The sequence below is a fragment of the Rhinatrema bivittatum genome, chromosome 2 (genome assembly GCF_901001135.1).
Source record: "Rhinatrema bivittatum chromosome 2, aRhiBiv1.1, whole genome shotgun sequence".
NCBI classification, from domain to species: domain Eukaryota; kingdom Metazoa; phylum Chordata; class Amphibia; order Gymnophiona; family Rhinatrematidae; genus Rhinatrema; species Rhinatrema bivittatum.
In genome coordinates, this window is record NC_042616.1 from 187,961,476 (window position 1) to 187,979,769 (window position 18,294).

The 18,294-nt window shown below is 45.4% G+C and overlaps 1 protein-coding gene across 10 annotated transcripts in view; it reads left to right on the forward strand.

Moving 5' to 3' along the window:
* Nucleotides 1-18,294, forward strand: part of PHF14 (PHD finger protein 14) — a 1,104,121-nt gene that overhangs the window by 160,594 nt on the left and 925,233 nt on the right. For all 10 annotated transcript variants that reach the window (XM_029588971.1, XM_029588965.1, XM_029588970.1 and 7 more), the window contains exon 5: nt 13,293-13,452. In XM_029588971.1, the coding sequence (XP_029444831.1) occupies nt 13,293-13,452 (160 nt within the window). The remainder of the gene's footprint in view (nt 1-13,292; nt 13,453-18,294) is intronic.

Genomic DNA, 18,294 nt, shown 5'->3' on the forward strand with positions numbered 1-18,294 from the left:
CAACTCGATCTGTCCGCACAACAGCGCTCACATCTCCCTGAGCGCGCACCAAACCTACGAGCACAACTCCGACACTCCGGAGTGCACAACTGTATTTTATGCGCACAAGCCATGGCAATACTGGAAAAGAAACTCAAGGCTCAGGGCCTTTGACCAGCATAGCATGAGGAGGCCACGGCCCTGTGTATACAGTGCGAAGAGGCCCTAGGGGATCCAACTCATGGTTCCCATCTGGTATGGGGTTCCAGCTTCTCGATCAGTACGCCAGACCTAGCATTGCACAGCGGGACCCCCCTCAAATGGGGCTCCCCAGGGACACGGTGCACCTTAGTCTAGATCCAGCATCTAACTCCTGGGTGGAATTCTTCAAAGGTCTGCATACCTTCATCCACATACAACCGGGGCCTCCTATAATAAGGCCACAAGCTCCACCAGAGGACCTCAACGTGCCGGGACACTCTATGCCCAGGGAAGTGATCCCACCTTCGGGGACAAGGACAACTCGGATGACGATTCAGAACCCCTGGAGGAAGGGGAACTCCCTCCGGGGACAGAGCCCCACCGAACCATGAGATGCTTCTTCACCAAGGATGAGCTTCCAGACCTGGTCACACACAGTTTAAAAGAGCTTGCTATCCTGGGCACAAGTGCCTCAGGGGAACCTAAGACGAACCCCCTACTAGAGGGACTCTGTCAGACCTCCCGTCATTTCCCACTATTACAAGCCATCCAGCAACTAATTGACCTGGAATGGGATGCCCTGGAAACTACGTTCAGAGTACTCTGGCAGCCATGTACCCTCTGGACTCAGCCACCAAAGATCTCCTGGCATGTCTGAAAGTGGATGCCATGGTCTGCGCGGTCTCGAAGCGCACTACTATCCCGGTGGAGGGAGGAGCAGCACTCAAGGATGCTCAGGACAGACGTCTGGAATCTATCCTCGAACAGTCCTTTGACATCTCCGCTATGTCTCTACAGATCGCGGCCTGCTGTGGCGTGGTGACACGCGCCTGCTTATCACAGACCAGGAACAACACTCCTGGGGAGGCCCTGGAACCAGCAGTATCATTCCTCGTGGATGCCGCTTCTGATCTGGTGCGCACCGCAGCTAGAGGAGTGTCATCTGCTGTGGCAGCCAGAAGACAACTCTGGCTCCAACACTGGTCAGCCGACGCATCCTCCAAAATGAGACTCACAAGGATGCCCTTCAAGGGAATCCTCCTTTTCAGAAGCAAACTAGAGAAACTAGCCAACAAATGGGGCGAGTCCCCACTGCCGCGGCTACCGGAGGACAGGAATAAGAGATTCTAGCGACCCTTCCCCCGAACTTCCAGGGGCAGAGGATCACAGCGCTTCAACCCATATAGAAGCACATATCAAGCGGCCCGCCCCGCAGACCGGAGCCAGTCCTTTTGGAGTGTAGTTACCTATTGTGTTTCATTTATACTTGACCAAGTGGTTTTCGGTCTTTAGACCTGTCTAAGTCAGCCTGTCTTCATCTGGAGGTGGAGTAACTCCTTCAGCAGAGATCGATAAAGCTCATTCCTGCCCAGGAAGAAGGTCAGAATTTTTACTCCTGTTATTTTTTTCATTCCAAAGAAAACTGGGGAACTGAGGTCTATTCTGGATTTATGAAAACTGAACACATTTTGGATGCGGGAGAAGCTCAAGATGAACTGTCTTCACACAATCATTCCAATTGGATGTGTGCCTTCTATTTCAAAGATGCCTATGCTCATATCCCTCAGGTTTATAGTTGAAGAAACTCGTTGCCAGTGCAAGGTCTTTCTTTTGGCCTATCTACAACTCCAAGGGTATTCACCAAGTGCCTGGCAGTGGAAGCAATATACCTGTGCCAGACCAGGGTCTGCTTTTCCATTACCTGGTTAATTTGATTGGCAATGGGTTCCTCCCAGTTGGGAGATTCTGGAGAAAACCATCCAACTCTTTCAGTCCCTGTGTTTTCTGATCAGTTTTGCCAAAATCAAGACTCACTTCTGTCCAGAGGATTCAGTTTATAGGAGCATAGTTAGATTCACCTCGGGACAGTGTCCTCCCACATGAAAGGGCTTATGCTAAAGGCGGCTAGTAATGGCCTTCCTGCAGCAGAATCAAGCTCCAGCAAGATCAGACTTAATCATCTTGGGAAACATGGCAGATATAGTTCGTTGTCCCATCTGAGAGGCAAAAAATGCAGCTTATAGTGGTAATGTGCTGATATGCGATAACCATAAGAAAATAAGATATGCCATACTGGGCCAGATCAGGGGTCCATCAAACCCAGTATCCTGTTTCCCACAGTAGCCAATCAAAGTCTCAAGTATCTGGCAAGTACCCAAACATTAGATAAATCAAAAGCTACTATTGCTTATTAATTAACGTAATAGTTTATGGATTTTTCCTCTAGGAACTTATCCAAACCTATTTTAAACCCAGTTACACAAACTTCTGTAACCACATCCTCTGGCAATGAATTCCAGAGCTTAACTATGTGCTGAGTGAAAAAGAATTTTCTTTGATTTGTTTTAAATAAGTGGTTTGCTAACTTCATGGAGTGCCTCCTGGTCCTTCTATTATCTGAGAGAGTAAATAACATTTACATTAACTTGTTCAAGTCCTTTCATGATTTTCTAGACTTCCTTCATATCCCCCATCAGTCGTCTCTTCTCCAAACTGAACAGCCCTAACCTCTTTAGCCTTTCCTCATAGGGCAGCTGTTCCGTGCCCCTTATCATTTTGGTTGCCATTCTCTGCACTTTCTTCAGTGCAGCTATAACCTTTTTGAGATGCGGTGACCAGAATTGCACACAATATTCAAGGTGCGGTCTCACCATGGAGCGATACAGAGGCATTATGACATCCTCCATTTTATTTGCCATTCCCTTCCTAATAATTCCTAACATTGCTTGCTTTTTTGATCGCCACAGCACACTGAGCCGATGATTTCAATGTATTATCCACTATATAAATGAAGACTAGATCTTTTTCCTAGGTGGTAATTCCTTAAATAGAACCTAACATTGTGTAACTACAGCAAGGGTTATTTTTCCCTATATGCATCACTTGTCGACGTTAAATTTCATCTGCTATTTGGAAGCGCAGACTTCCAGTCCTGCAACATCCTCATTCAATTCATCACAGTCTGCTTGAGATTTAACTACTCTGCATAATTTAGTGTCAACTGCAAATTTGATCAACTCACTTGTCTCACCTCTTTCCAGATCATTTATAAATATAGTAAAAAGCACTGGTCCAAGTACAGATCCCTGAGGCACTCCACTGTTTACCTTTTTCCACTGTGAAAACTGACCATTTAATCCTATTCTCTGTTTCCTGTCTTTTAACCAATTTGCAATCCACAAAAGGTCATTGCCTCCTATCCCATGACTTTTTAGTTTTCGTAGAAGCCTCTCATGTGTGACTTTGTCGAACACCTTCTGAAAATCTAAATACACATTTGTCCACGTTTATTCACTCCTTCAAAAAAAATGTAGGAGATTTGTGAAGCAAGACTTCCCTTAGGTAAATCCATGTTGGCCATGTCCCATCAAACCATGTCTGTCTAAATGTTTTGTGATCTTATTCTTTATAACAGTTTTCATGATTTTTCCTGGCGCTGAAGTCAGGCTCACCTTCTATAGTTCCTGGCTCACCCCTGGATCCCTTTTTAAATATAGGGGTTACATTGGCCATCTTCTGTTTGTTGCCTGACTTTCTGACTACCTTTTTAAGACAAAAACACACGAACACACTAAATAATATACCCCAGTACTTTTAAGTTTCAAAACTTTCTCCAAGCAGTACTTATTTTTTTCCAGTCACTAACAAGGTGATACTCTCCTCTCAGTGCTCCCATCTGGCCCACCAGAACAGGGTATCAGCTGGAATGAAAATAGCTTTTCAGTGGTGGTTCTAACCACTGGTTCCGGATATGAGGCTTCCCCTGCTGGTTCTGCCTCATCAAATTACACTGTCCTCCAATGCCTCCACCAGAGGGTGGGGAGCTTCTGTAGCTATGGCTCAAACCCAAGATTCATAGCAGAGAGTGATTTTCAGATCAGTCTTTTGAAGCTATGTGCTATCTAGTATGTGTAGCAGGAAAGAGGATCTTGATTCAAACATACTCTTTTGAATTCATAGGAGTTTGATATAAAACCAAATTAAATTAAAAAAAAAAAGTAAAAATTAAAAAAATGACAATTATTTAATGTATTAACTATGGTGCCCTGGTCTTAAAGCAAAGAATCTGGAGGCTTAGAGATTTTCCCATTTGTTCACAGCTCTTTTCTATGAAAAAGGAATTGATTGAACTCCAAGCAGAACTAGCTACAATTAAAAAGAAATTAGCACCCACTAAAGAAGCCTCCCTCAGTTTACAGAATTCAGTAACCTTGCCCCCATTACCAAGGAAGATTAAGAAACCCAGGATTAAGTGGTTTACAGTTAGCTCTGGTAGTGTAAGATCTGTGACCCACAGGCACTCACTCTTCCCACTGTGCAGCCCATATGTTCACCCCTACTTCCTTAGAGCATCCAGATAAATGGATTACAGTAGGTTCTGGTAGGAGGTGTGCATTGGTCCAGTAGCTGGTTTCCTGTGTGGACTTAGCCCCCAGTGTGGCTGAAAGGTAGCGGCTGCAGGAACGAGCGCGGCAGTGAAGTTATTTCCCTCTCCCCCCTGTAGCTGGAGACCATCTGACACATGATTGGTAAGCGCTGAGACCAGGTAAGAAAATCTTTAAATTCAGGTTTCCGGTCTCTAGAGCTCGGATTGCCGTACCAAATTCTTCTCCGGCGAGGTTAAAAAGGGAGTACCGATCGGGTTGAGCAGCCTTGGTTGGGCTAGGCTCCGATCTGGTTACAAGGGTCCACACACCTGGAGACCCTCGGGGGGCACCATGTTTCCTTCTCGACTGGCGGTATGCGCAAGGCAGGCCGGGCGACCGATGTGCCTAACTTGTGCATCCAATACAGACGCGCGCACAACTGAGAAGTGCGCCCAACTGAGCGCACCCATGCATATAACTACATGCACAGCCGCGTTTGCAACTGCATGCGCGCAAATACATACAGACAATGGCACTGGCGCCCAAGAAGGCCAGGAGGCACTCTCTTTGCACAGCCTGCCACATAAGTGCCGTGCAGCCTGAATTGGAGTCCTATCTGTGTTAACATTGTGAAGAGGCCCAGGGGGAACCAAAGCCTGGTCTCCTACTGTCGGGAGATGGTTCCGGAACTACTGACGATAGCTCCCCCGATCTATGCATATCTGAGATGGCTTCCCCACAGGAGGGCACCTCTGGGACCCGTACTCCGACTCCCCCTGGGATTAACATGGACCCAGGGACTTTCTCCTGGTTGGAATTTTTCCAAGGGCTGCAAGCCTTCGTTTAGGCGCAATCAGCCCCGGCTGCGCCTCAGGCTCAATCCCTGCCGGAAGCACAAGATCCTCCCGGCCCGGCTTGGATGAATGGAGACATGTCTCGCCTAATCAAGAACTTCCCTGACAGGAACCCAGACACCTCAGATGATGAGGGTGAATCCCTGGAAGAAGGAGAAATCCCTCCAGGAATGGAACCATACCGAACCATGCTTCGCTTCTTCCACAAGGACGAATTACCAGCCCTTGCTTCCCAGACTGAAGACGCTGGGTATCCCAGGTACAGACCCTATGGCGGAACCAAAGAAGAACCCCATCTTGGTGTCACTTCGTAAGGCCTCATGCTACTTTCCAATGATGGAAGCCATCTCGGAACTGATTGACTTGGAATGGGATGCCCCGGAGGACAGCTTCAAAGGCGGTCGGGCCTTGGAAGCCCTAGACCCTCTAGAACCAGTGACCAAGGAACATCTGCGTTTCCCGAAAGTGGACACTATGGTCTGTGCCGTCTCAAAGCTAACGATTCCCATTGAGGGAGGGGGCTGCATTGAAGGATACTCAGGACAGACGATTGGAATCCATCCTTAAGCAGGCTTTCGACGCAACAGCAATAACACTGCTGATTGCTTTCTGCTGCGCACTGGTGACATATTTTTGCTTGCTCCTCTCGAGAGAGGCAAATAACTCCGGAATGTACACAGGTGAGACGATGGAACCTGCAGCAGCCTTCCTGACGGACGCAAGCTCAGACCTGGTGCGCACCTTAGCTAGGGGCGTTGCCTCAGTAGTGGCAGCCGGAAGACAACTATGGCTACGGAATTGGTCTGCGGACGCGACATCTAAAGCGAATCTCACAAGAATGCCCTTTAAAAGATCTCTCTTATTCGGAAGCGAATTGGAGAAGTTAGCCAGCAAATGGGGTGAATCCCCAGTGCCTCTGCTACCGGAAGATAAGAGTAAAAGATCTCAATGTCCCTCCCCCAGAAGAACCATGGGCAGAGGATCGCAGCACTTTAGACCCTACATGAACTCGCAGTTCCAGGCACCTCGTCCCTCTGGAAGGTCCCAGCCCTTTCGCAACCGACAGACCAAAAGGGGAGCAGGTCCGGGGGCAGGCTCCAGCCGTGCACCACAATGAGAATGGGCCCACCCATCCACAGGAAGAGGAGATAGGGGGTCGACTTGCCCTCTTCTACCAAAGTTGGGTCGAGATAATGTTGGATAAATGTGTACTAAACATTCGAGAAGGTTACTCTCTGGAGTTCCGCAGCATCCCTCGAGACAAATTTGATGTCACCCTGCCACTCCAACTCCAAGAGAGTGGCAGTAGAAACCACCCTAACAAGACTACTCAGTCTGAAGGCAATAACTCCGGTTCCCATTCTTCAACAAAATAAGGGGCGCTATTCCATTTTATCGTTCCCAAGAAGGAAGGATCATTCCGGCCCATCTTGGATCACAAGAACATCAACCGTCATCTGAGGATACTACATTTCCACATGGAAACTCTTCGCTCCATAATACTGGCAGTACAACCGGGAGAGTTCCTAACCTCCCTGGACCTTTCTGAAGCCTACCTTCAAATCCCAGTCCATCAGGATCACCAGCGCTTCCTGCGCTTTGTGATGCTGGGTCACCATTACCAGTTCCGAGCGCTACCCTTCGGCCTAGCAACCGCCCCCAGAACCTTCACCAAAATCATTGTGGTCGTGGCGGCAGCACTGAGGAAGGAAGGGATCATGGTACACCCTTACCTGGACGATTGGCTAATCAGGGCAAAGTCTTTGGAAGAGAGCCGGCAGGTGACCAGCAGAGTCAAGAGCCTACTGCAGGAACTCGGGTGGTGAACACGGGCAAGATCAGTCTGCAGCCCTCTCAATCGCTAGAGTACCTGGAGGCCCGTTTCAATACCAAACAGAACAAAGTCTTCCTCCCTCCTCCGAGGAGAAGGAAACTGATGGAACAATTACGACGACTGATGACCAATGCAAGCCCCAAGGTATGAGACTATCTTCAAGTCCTTGGCCTCATGGCATCAACCCTGAAGGTCGTTCCATGGGAAAGGGCCCATATGCGACCGCTCCAGCACTCCTTACTGTCACAATGGAACCCACTGGCCCAGAACTACTCAATTTGCCTCCAACTACCAGCAGAGGTACGTTCTCAGCTCCAGTGGTGGCTACAGGAAGACCACCTAAGCAGAGGAGTAAGCCTATCCCTCGAACTGGATCTTGCTCACCACGGATGCGAGCCTGCAAGGGTGGGGAGCACACTGTCAGGAGCTAACAGCCCAGGGGACAATGGAACAAAGAAGAGGTGGAATGAAACATAAACCGCCTGGAAGCTCGAGCAGTCAGGCTAGCATGCCTGCGATTCAGCCACAGACTCAGAGGCAAAGCAATTCGAGTAATGTCAGACAATGTGACAACGGTTGCTTACATCAATCGCCAGGGAGGAACCAGGAGCCAGCAGGTGTCTCTAGAGATAAGACCCTCTCATGGCATGGGCGGAGACAAACCTACAAGGGATCTCTGCCTTCCACATCGCAGGAAAAGACAACGTCTCAGCAGACTTCCTCAGCAGAGAGAGCCTGGACCAGGGTGAATGGATGCTATTGACCTCAGTCTTCCAACTGATAGTAAATCATTGTGGCCTCCCAGCCATGGATCTACTGGCCACCCATCTCAGTGCCCAAGTCCCCAGGTTCTTCAGCCACAGATGAGAGCCACACTCCCAAGAAATCGATGCTCTCGTCCAGACTTGGCCATTACTGGGCAAGGTCATCCGCAAGATAGAACATCACAGGGGACTAGTTCTACTAGTGGCCCCGTATTGGCCAAGATGACCATGGTACGCAGACATGCAAAGACTCCTTGCGGGGAACCCTCTGGGCCTACCTCCACACAGGGACCTTCTCCGACAGGGTCCGATTCGCCATGAAGATCCATCTCGATTTTCTCTTACGGTCTGGCTCTTGAGAGGACTCGCCTGAAGAAGCGCGGTTACTCAAAGGCCGTGATTGACACCCTGCTCCGAGAGCGCAAGTTCTCCTCATCCCTGTCATGCAGACGGATCTGGAGAGTATTTGAAGCCTGGTGTGAGGACCGCGGGATATTCCGGGGACAGCCAAGATTCCCATGATTCTGGAGTTCCTACAAGACGGTATGAAGAAGGGGTTGTCACTTAACTCCCTCAAAGTTCAAGTAGCCGCACTGGCCTGCTTCAGAGCCGAAGTGGATGGTATCCGGCTATCAATCCCAACATTTAAAAAGGGCTCCAGGGGCGATCTGGGAAACTACAGACCGGTTAGCCTGACTTCAGTGCCAGGAAAAATAGTGGAAAGTGTTCTAAACATCAAAATCACAGAACATATAGAAAGATATGGTTTAATAGAACAAAGTCAGCATGCCTTTACCCAAGGCAAGTCTTGCCTCACAAATCTGCTTCACTTTTTTGAAGGAGTTAATAAACATGTGGATAAAGGTGAACCGGTAGATGTAGTATATTTGGATTTTCAGAAGGCATTTGACAAAGTTCCTCATGAGAGGCTTCTAGGAAAAGTAAAAAGTCATGGGATAGGTGGTGATGTCCTTTCGGGGATTGCAAACTGGCTAAAAGACAGGAAACAGAGAGTAGGATTAAATGGACAATTTTCTCAGTGGAAGGGAGTGGGCAGTGGAGTGCCTCAGGGATTTGTATTAGGACCCTTACTTTTCAATATATTTATAAATGATCTGGAAAGAAATATGACTAGTGAGATAATCAAATTTGCAGATGATACAAAATTGTTCAGAATAGTTAAATCACAAGCAGATTGTGATAAATTGCAGGAAGACCTTGTGAGACTGGAAAATTGGGCATCAAAATGGCAGATGAAATTTAATGTGGATAAGTGCAAGGTGATGCATATAGGGAAAAGTAACCCACACTGTAGGTACACAATGTTAGGTTCCATATTAGGTGCTACAACCCAAGAAAGAGATCTAGGCGTCATAGTGGATAACACATTGAAATCTTCGGTTCAGTGTGCTGCGGCAGTCAAAAAAGCAAACAGAATGTTGGGAATTATTAGAAAGGGAATGGTGAATAAAACGGAAAATGTCATAATGCCTCTGTATCGCTCCTTGGTGAGACCGCACCTTGAATACCGTGTACAATTCTGGTCGCCGCATCTCAAAAAAGATATAATTGCGATGGAGAAAGTACAGAGAAGGGCTACCAAAATGATAAGGGGAATGGAACAGCTCCCCTATGAGGAGAGACTAAAGAGGTTAAGACTTTTCAGCTTGGAGAAGAGAAGGCTGAGGGGGGATATGATAGAGGTGTTTAAAATCATGAGAGGTCTAGAACGAGTAGATGTGAATCGGTTATTTACTCTTTCGAATAATAGAAAGACTAGGGGGCACTACATGAAGTTAGCATGTGGCACATTTAAAACTAATCAGAGAAAGTTCTTTTTTACTCAACGCACAATTAAACTCTGGAATTTGTTGCCAGAGGATGTGGTTAGTTCAGTTGGTATAGCTGTGTTTAAAAAAGGATTGGATAAGTTCTTGGAGGAGAAGTCCATTACCTGCTATTAATTAAGTTGACTTAGAAAATAGCCACTGCTATTACTAACAACGGTAACATGGAATAGACTTAGTTTTTGGGTACTTGCCAGGTTCTTATGGCCTGGATTGGCCACTGTTGGAAACAGGATGCTGGGCTTGATGGACCCTTGGTCTGATCCAGTATGGCATGTTCTTATGTTCTTAACCCATCCAGATTTGACCTGCTTCCTGAAAGGGGTTAAACAACTCTGACCACCCCTAAAGTGGCCGGTGCCTCTATGGAAGCTCAATCTAGTATTAGACTTCCTAGCTGAGGCTTCCTTCAGACCAACATGTGGTCTGTCACTATGCCTTTTAACATTGAAGACGGTATTTCTGGTGGCAGTATGTTCAGCTCGTCGCATCTCCGATCTATAGTCACTATCTGTTGGGAACCGTTCCTTAGGTTCATGCTTGGAACCATACAACTGCGCACTGTCCCCCTCCTTCCTACCAAAAGTGATTTCCGAGATTCACTTGAACCAAACCATCTTGCTATACCATCTCCGGATGAACATAAGGACTCCGAAGACTCACACTTTCTTTGCCATCTAAATGTTGGCACGCTCCTAGTGCAGTACCTGGAAAGATCGGAACTGGTGCGCAAACGGATCACTTGTTCATTCTTCACAGCAGGAAGAAACAAGGAGAAGCAGCCTCGCGGGCGACCATAGCCTGCTGGATCAAGGACGTAATCAAGGCAGCCTACATAGAGGCAGGGAAGCCCTTACCACTATAGGTTAAGGCTCATTCTACAAGGGCACAGGCGGTTTTTTGGGCAGAAACCAAGTTACTGTCGCCCGCCGAGATCTGTAGGGCGACAATGTGGTCCTCCAGACATACCTTCTCCAGGTTCTACCGCCTGGATGTTCAAGCCCAAGAAGACGCAGCCTTCGCAAGGGCAGTACTTAGTGGGCCACGGGCAGCCTCCCGCCCTGTCCGGGATTAGCTTTTGTACATCCCACTGGTCCTGAGTCCATCTGGCTACACGCTAGGAAATGGAGAAACTACTTACCTGATAACTTTGTTTTCCTTAGTGTAGACAGATGGACTCAGCATCCCGCCCACGGCTTCCCCAGAAAAAGGAGAACCTTGGATAGCAAATCTCAAGACTAAGCAAATACGGGTAAGCCGCGGTCTACCCCTAGTTCAAGACACCCACAGTTTGTCCGGTATCGGCGTTAATTGGTTGAGTGCACTGGCGGTCTCCAGTTTGGAAATTAGTTGAACCAGTTCAAGTTTTAATAAAGTTTAATCAAGTTATTTAAGCAAAAATATATCCACAATGGTTTTTCGAAGAGAATACTGAAGAGCTGAGGTTACTGCAGGGGTATATCTAGAGTGACGTCAGCTTTGAAATCTAACTCCGTCTCCCATCTGCTCGCAGAAGAGCACAATACCTACTGGTCCTGAGTCCATCTTTCTACACTAAGGAAAACGAAATTATCAGGTAAGTAATTTCTCCATTATTGCATACAAAAAGTTGACAATTGGAACTTAAAGCAAATGATCCTTTACAGAATTGCATGTCCACTACTCAGCTTTAAGAAGATTTAATTTAACTTCTTTTCATGTAATATGTTGCAATCCTCAGCTCAAGTCTGTGGTGACACTCAAAATAAAATGTTAAGAATTGTTCAGAATGGAACATAGAATACAATAGAAATATCATAATATCTCTGTATAGATTAATGTTGTGATCACACCTTGAGTATTGTATGTATTTCTGGTTGCGCCATCTCAAGACTAGAAAAGGTATAGAGAGAGACAATGAACAGGTCTCTTATAAATTAAGGCTAAACGGGTCATGGCTCTTCTACTTGGAGAAGAGAGATGACTGATCGGGGATATAAAAGAGGTTTATTAAAATCATGAGTGGGGTGGAACAAATAAATAGAGAACGATTTAATCTTTCTAATAGTTCTAGGACTAAGTGACACACCAGAGGACTTAACTGGTAGTAGAGTTAAAACACATTTAAGAGTCTTTTTTTCAGTCTGTGCACAGTATGGAATTGTTTGGAGTATGTGGTCATAATTAATAGCATAACTGGATTTAAAAAAGGGGTTTGGCCAAGTTTTGAAGGACAGGTCCATTTAATAGTTATTAGCTAGGTAGGCACGGGGATTGCCACCTTCTACATCTCGGAATGATCAATAGGGAGACAAATTTCTGGGTGCTTCCAAGTGTCCTGGATTAGCCACTATCAGAGAGGATATTGGACTCAATGAACTATTGGTCTGACCTAGCATGGTATTTCTTCTAACATAAGAAATACCATGCTAGGTTAGACCAATAGTATCGCTCCTTTCTCTGTTCCGTATACCACATAATAAAAGTAAAACACATCTAAGCAGCTTTGCTTTATATTTAAAGGTGATTGATATTCTTGTAAGAAAGTATATATTTATGCTGCATTGTGAGACAGTTTGTGTGACCCTGCAGTGCTTTGTTTTGCTTTTATCAATATACAAATTAACGTTGTTTGCCTCATGGATGTAGTTTTCTAACTATTTGTGTACTGGCTGTAGTATTTTCCTGCTGTTAACAGAAAAGAAAATGCTATCAATAAAATAAGTGCATTGCATTCTGTCTTTGAATTAACACATCAATTGTGCATGTAAAGTAGTGTTTACAATGTATAGAAGAAGCTATTTAAAGGATTGCTATAACACTGACTTGAGTTCTTAGGTCTGTGTAGGAGGCCCTTCTATGTATCCCTTTCCTGGCAAATATGAGATTGGCCAGGACAAGGGACATGCCTTTGTGTATCATTCCCTGAGTCTGGAAATCTCTGCTTAGGGATACTTGATAGGAAATTCATTATTAGGCATTTAGATACCAAATTAAAAGTTGGCTGTTTTTAATGTGAAAAATTTTTGGTTTCTGTTAGCCCTCACCCTTTGTGTGCAGGATATGTGAGGTGTTAATTGGGTGTTTTTTTAGGACTATGTAATTTTACAACTGTTACATTGTATTTTGTTTTTATTTACTTGATTTTGATTATTAAAGAGAAGAAAGTTCACAGTATATTGAATGTAGATAAGAAATCATCAATGTACATATGTTTTGTTGTACAAAACACTCTGTATACCAGGGATGGTCAACTCTGGCCCTTGAAGGCTGCAAACTGGCTAGGTTTAGAGGATATCTCTTATGAATATGCGTGAAATAGATTTTCATGCAGCTGAAACAGTGTACATGCAAATCTTGCAAATCTTTATTTTTGATGCTCCATATTCCACTGTATTTTGAAATATTTTGTGAGTTCTAAAGTAACGGTGCACTTCCATATATCTTTCCTTTTATGTTTGTTTTAGGTTGCTATGGTGTGGATGGAGAAAGTGATTCTATTATGAGCTCTGCTTCAGAAAACTCGACTGAACCTTGGTTTTGTGATGCTTGTAAATGCGGTGTGTCACCTAGCTGTGAACTGTGTCCTAACCAAGATGGCATTTTCAAGGAGACAGATGCTGGCAGGTTTGAAAGATTTTAATTTTGGGGGATTCATTTGCTCCACAGTTTGATTTTAACAGAATGTTGCTTATTGTTAGTATATACAGAATTTTGCTTTTTGTTAACAGTATTAGAGATTTGCTTCTTATGCTTTTTTAAAAATGTATGTGATTTCTGGTCCAGTGGTTTTCAGATATCTGTTTACCTTTATTTCTAGTAATCTCTCTTTTCCCGTCGATAGCAGGGCTGAATTAGCCATGCTGTCTGGGAGCGGGTACGTGACTGGGAGTAGGTGGAGTTTTCTCTCAGGTAATTACTTTTAACTCTGTACGTCTGCGTGGTCATCTTCCTGCGCGATTCAGTGTCTCGTCAGTCTCTTTTTTTCCGCGAGCATGTCTATACGCGGGGTTTTTTCTCCTCCTCGTCTCGTAAACTTTTTGTCTGTTTTTTCGACTTTTTTTTTACTTTTTTCTGGCAATGATGGCTCCTAAACCATCAGGTTTTAAATACTGCCAATGTGGAAAAGTTATGTCCATAACAGATGGACATAACTACTGTTATGTTTGCCTGGGCTCAGACCACGACCAAGCCTCATGCCGAGACTGTGGTCGCATGTCCCCCCGGGCCCAGAGGCAGCGTGTGGAGAAGATCGAGCGTCTGAGGGCACCATCAACCCAGTCTCCGCCGGGACTGGCAAAGAAACCAAAGAAAACATCAGTAAAGAGAGCTGCTTCATTGGAGCTGGGGGATGCTTCGACCAGGTTTCAAGTACCGCCAGGGCTGGTAACTGGAGTTGATGCCTCGACTCCTCTTACTCGTGAACCCCCCTCAGGAGCCGATCGGGTTACAGTGACCTCTACCCGTTCGTTCCCGCTCCTTGACGCCTAAAAAATCGAAGCCATCTAAGTATGAGGAGCGTCGGAAAACTATGACGCATTCCGCGCAAGGCGCTTTGGTGCACAATAACGAAAAGCGTGAGAAGCTCTCGACACCGTGAAACACATGACGCACTCTTCGCACCAGCCTCAAATCCCGACGCATACGATGCCTATTTCGATGCAGTTGCTACTGCAGGGGCATCTCAAGAAAACACATAAAACCAAACATATTCAAACAATCCCTTCCACATACTCTGTGTTATCAGGCCATTCTGCTTCATCAAAACGACCTGCTGCAGACTCCGAAGTGGAGGTGGAGCTCCTCTCTGAGTCCTCTCGAGTGCCTTCACTTAGTGGAGAATTCTATATCTGACTGGTCATCCCATAGTAGACCACAATCCCCTCCACTTACAGCGCCTCTTCCTAAAAGACAGAAATCATCACTGACTCCCCAGGATTTCCTCCTAGCGACATTACCTCCTGGGCCGACTTTACCAATGGTACCTTCACAACCGAAACATCTAGTATCCAAAGCAATGCTTCAGATTTCTCAAGCATTGAATACATTTTTTCAGGATCTGGAGTCTACGCACCCCCAGATTCAAAGTGCATGTCCCCAACCTTCTCCACCGGCATCGCCGAGTCCTACACAGCCTACTCAGCCACCTGCTCCATCTCTAATTCCGCCTCAACCAGATAGCCCGGATTCTCATTGGACATTTTCTTCACCTGGTTTCTCCACAGGAATGCCTTCTGACCCTCCGAAGACTGCCAGAATCCTACTCCCCACCAGAAGATCTATCCTACGCAAAGTTTATAGAGAAGGAACTCTTCTAAATGTAGAAACCGGGAAAGTTCCAGATCCCAGGTCAGAGGTTCTCACTATACTGAAACTTTTCGAGATGCCACCAGAACCAACAGCTCAACCACCTCATTCAGTTTTGGATGCAGTACTGCGCAAAATGTGGGAGAAACCATTTTCTACTATTGCCGCATCGAGAAAAATTGACCTAAAATACAGAACGTGTAATTTCACAATCTACAACTCTGCCCAGTTACCTCACAACTCGATTATAGTAGAGTCTGCACTATCAAAGGCAAAGTGTTCAAAACTTCATGCAAATTCTCCTCCAGGGAGGGACCTCAAGTCCTTGGACATCTTCGGCCGTAAAGTATATCATTCCTCAATGTTGACAACCATAATTCAGCATCATCAATTGTATATAATCCAATACTTTTTTGAATGTCTCATTTGGTTTCTCTAATAAGAATGATGTTTGTTTATATAAGCTTTCATCCACATGATTTCAGTGTACTTTGCAATTAACATATTTCAGAAAAACACATACTGGGATTTGATACTATGAGCCTTCCTTCACAACTACTTGCCAGTTTTCCCCCCTATTTTATATCCCTTTCCAACTTATGCATATCTAATGAATGCAATGAGATAGTTGGCCAGAATCCATGCAGCAGGGCCCCTTCTGGAATCTTGCAATCATGGGCCTTTAATCTGGGCAATCGGTGTCATCCTTAGGCAGTGACCTGCAGCATCCCCAGCCCCAGTTGACCCAGGGAATAGAAGACCCAGGCCATGGATCAATCTGGGAATTTTCTTCATAGCAGTGTACAGCACTTAACAAATGAGCCACTGGGCTGGCCATTGGTGAGGTAATGAAGCATTGCTCCTGCTTACTGCTAATTTTCTGAGGGCAATAATTTTTTTTGCCGTTTTGGTTCATCATAAAATAGGTAATCAGGAGGAGTAGTGCAGCAGGAAGAAGATGAAAATACGAATATGGCAGAGAAATATGTTATAAAAGTATACGAGTATATATTAAAACAAATATAAAATTTATTTTACATAAAAACAATACACTAAAAAAGAATGTGTGAAAAATCAAGATCTAAATTCAGACCAAAGGAATACATGGTGTTGTAACCGCTGGGCAGGATGGATCCTTTAGCTGATACCCAGGCGCACACAGGAAAAGCGAGATGGACCCCCTATGTGCACAATTCCTCTAAAATCTCTCACTTCTCACTTGCTTCATGGATAGCATTAATTATCTGAGTTCCAATGCTCCACTTGGGGATGAGCAATAGTTCTTATACCTGGTTCCTTTTGCAATAAGCCTGTTCAGTCTCTTGTAAAAGGCACTGATAACTATCATAGTCTATGCATCCAATAAACACACATGAGAAGAAGGGTGGTTTCCAGCTCCTTTACTGATAGTTGATTAGATGACTTGAGAATGTTTACAGCTTCAATTGAGTTTCAATTAAAGTCAATAAATAATAGAGCAGAAAGCTTAATAAACTTGCGACTTCACTTCTTTAGTAAAGTCTTTGAATTTCTCTGGAATCACTTTATTTACACTGAATTTCTTCTTCCCAGTTCCTCAGATTTTTAGTTTATAAGATTGAAATGAGTTTGATCCTCCTTTCTCCTTAGATTTAATTCCCAGCTGTTCCTACTGAAGGTGGTTAGAATACAGTCCCAATATTTTATCAGAACTTAGCCCCAGGTTTAAGATATATCCTAAATCATCTTGATTCTGTTAACTTCCTAGACAATGCTGGTGGTCACTTTACTCTCACTGGTGTTCTACTTGATTACAGCAGCCAAATTCTTGTTGCCTTTATTTTGTATCCTCTAGTTTCTCTCCCTCTGTGCTATTTGTAGGGATCCTTTCTTCCAGATGAATTTCTCTAAACATCTCTGGTTCATTCAGAATGAAAAAGACCACTCTACCAATGATTTGGTTATTGAGTCTCGGGTACTAAGAGCAAAAATTCTCTTGAGGACAAGCAGAATGGGAGTCCTTACACATGAGTAACATCATTGGTTGGAGACCCGGCACAGAAAACTTGTCAGTTTCTAAAACTTTAACTGAGCCTCTCTGAGCATGCTCGGCATGCATTATAGCATGCATCCATGTCCTCTCAGTCCCTTTTTTTTTTCCACAAAGCCTTGTATGCTGTGGTAAACTTGAATCTCTCTAATTTTCTCAAATTCCTTAGGAAGTAGTTTTTATTTCTCTCTACTTCTTCTAATTTTATAGCACCATCAACGCTGGGTCCCTCTTGTTTTCCCCTTATCGTCTGTAGACAGGTTTTTTTGGTGTTTCGGGTAAATTTAAATTCGCAGTCGTTTCCCCTGAGTCGACATCAAGTTAGATTTTGCGTCCGTTTTGTTTCGAGTTGGTATGTCCATCTCCGGTTTTAAACCATGCCTCTTGGTGCTCGAGGACTATGATTATGGACCCCCATGATCGATGTATCCTCTGCCTGGGGGCATCAAACAGCGTCCAGGGTTGCAGCAAGTGCACTCTGATGACCCTAAAGTGTGTAAAATCCAACTGGATAAGATGGAACGCCTCTTTGGGTCAGAGCAGACCAGTCCATCTGCATCGGAGGCATCGAGGAGCCATGGAACCGCACAGATGGACACCGAGCCATTGGCATTGTTGGCTCCATTGACATCAATGACTGCTAAGGGTGCCAGAGACAGACCATCTTCCTCCCCAGTTCGAAGACTTTGCTATGGTTGTGAGGTGTTGGAGTGGATTCTTGGGTACTGCAGTGATGTCCACTCCCACGGGGAGGAGCCTCGTGAGGAACTGCAGTACCAGGCTAGACTCTGCACACAACACAGAGAAGATAGTTTTATTGTACAGCAGGGTGGCACTGCCCAGGAAGCGGACAGCAGTGGTAGATAGCCCCAGCAGTGGTAGTCCAGGGATCCTCGGCTGAGAGGACCCGTCTCACTCTATAGTAGGTGGAGACAGCATAGAGAACAGGAACAAGACTGGTATGTTAGTACTCACTGAAGCAGAAGCTGTATCTTTGAGAGTCCTGGCAGGCAGAAGTTGTAGAGTGGCAGGCACCTGGTTAGGGAGAGCAGGCCCTCGAGGAGCGAGTACCTGGGATCCCAGGATAGGCACCTGAAAGAAAGTAGAAGGGCCCCCGAGGAGCGGGTACCCAA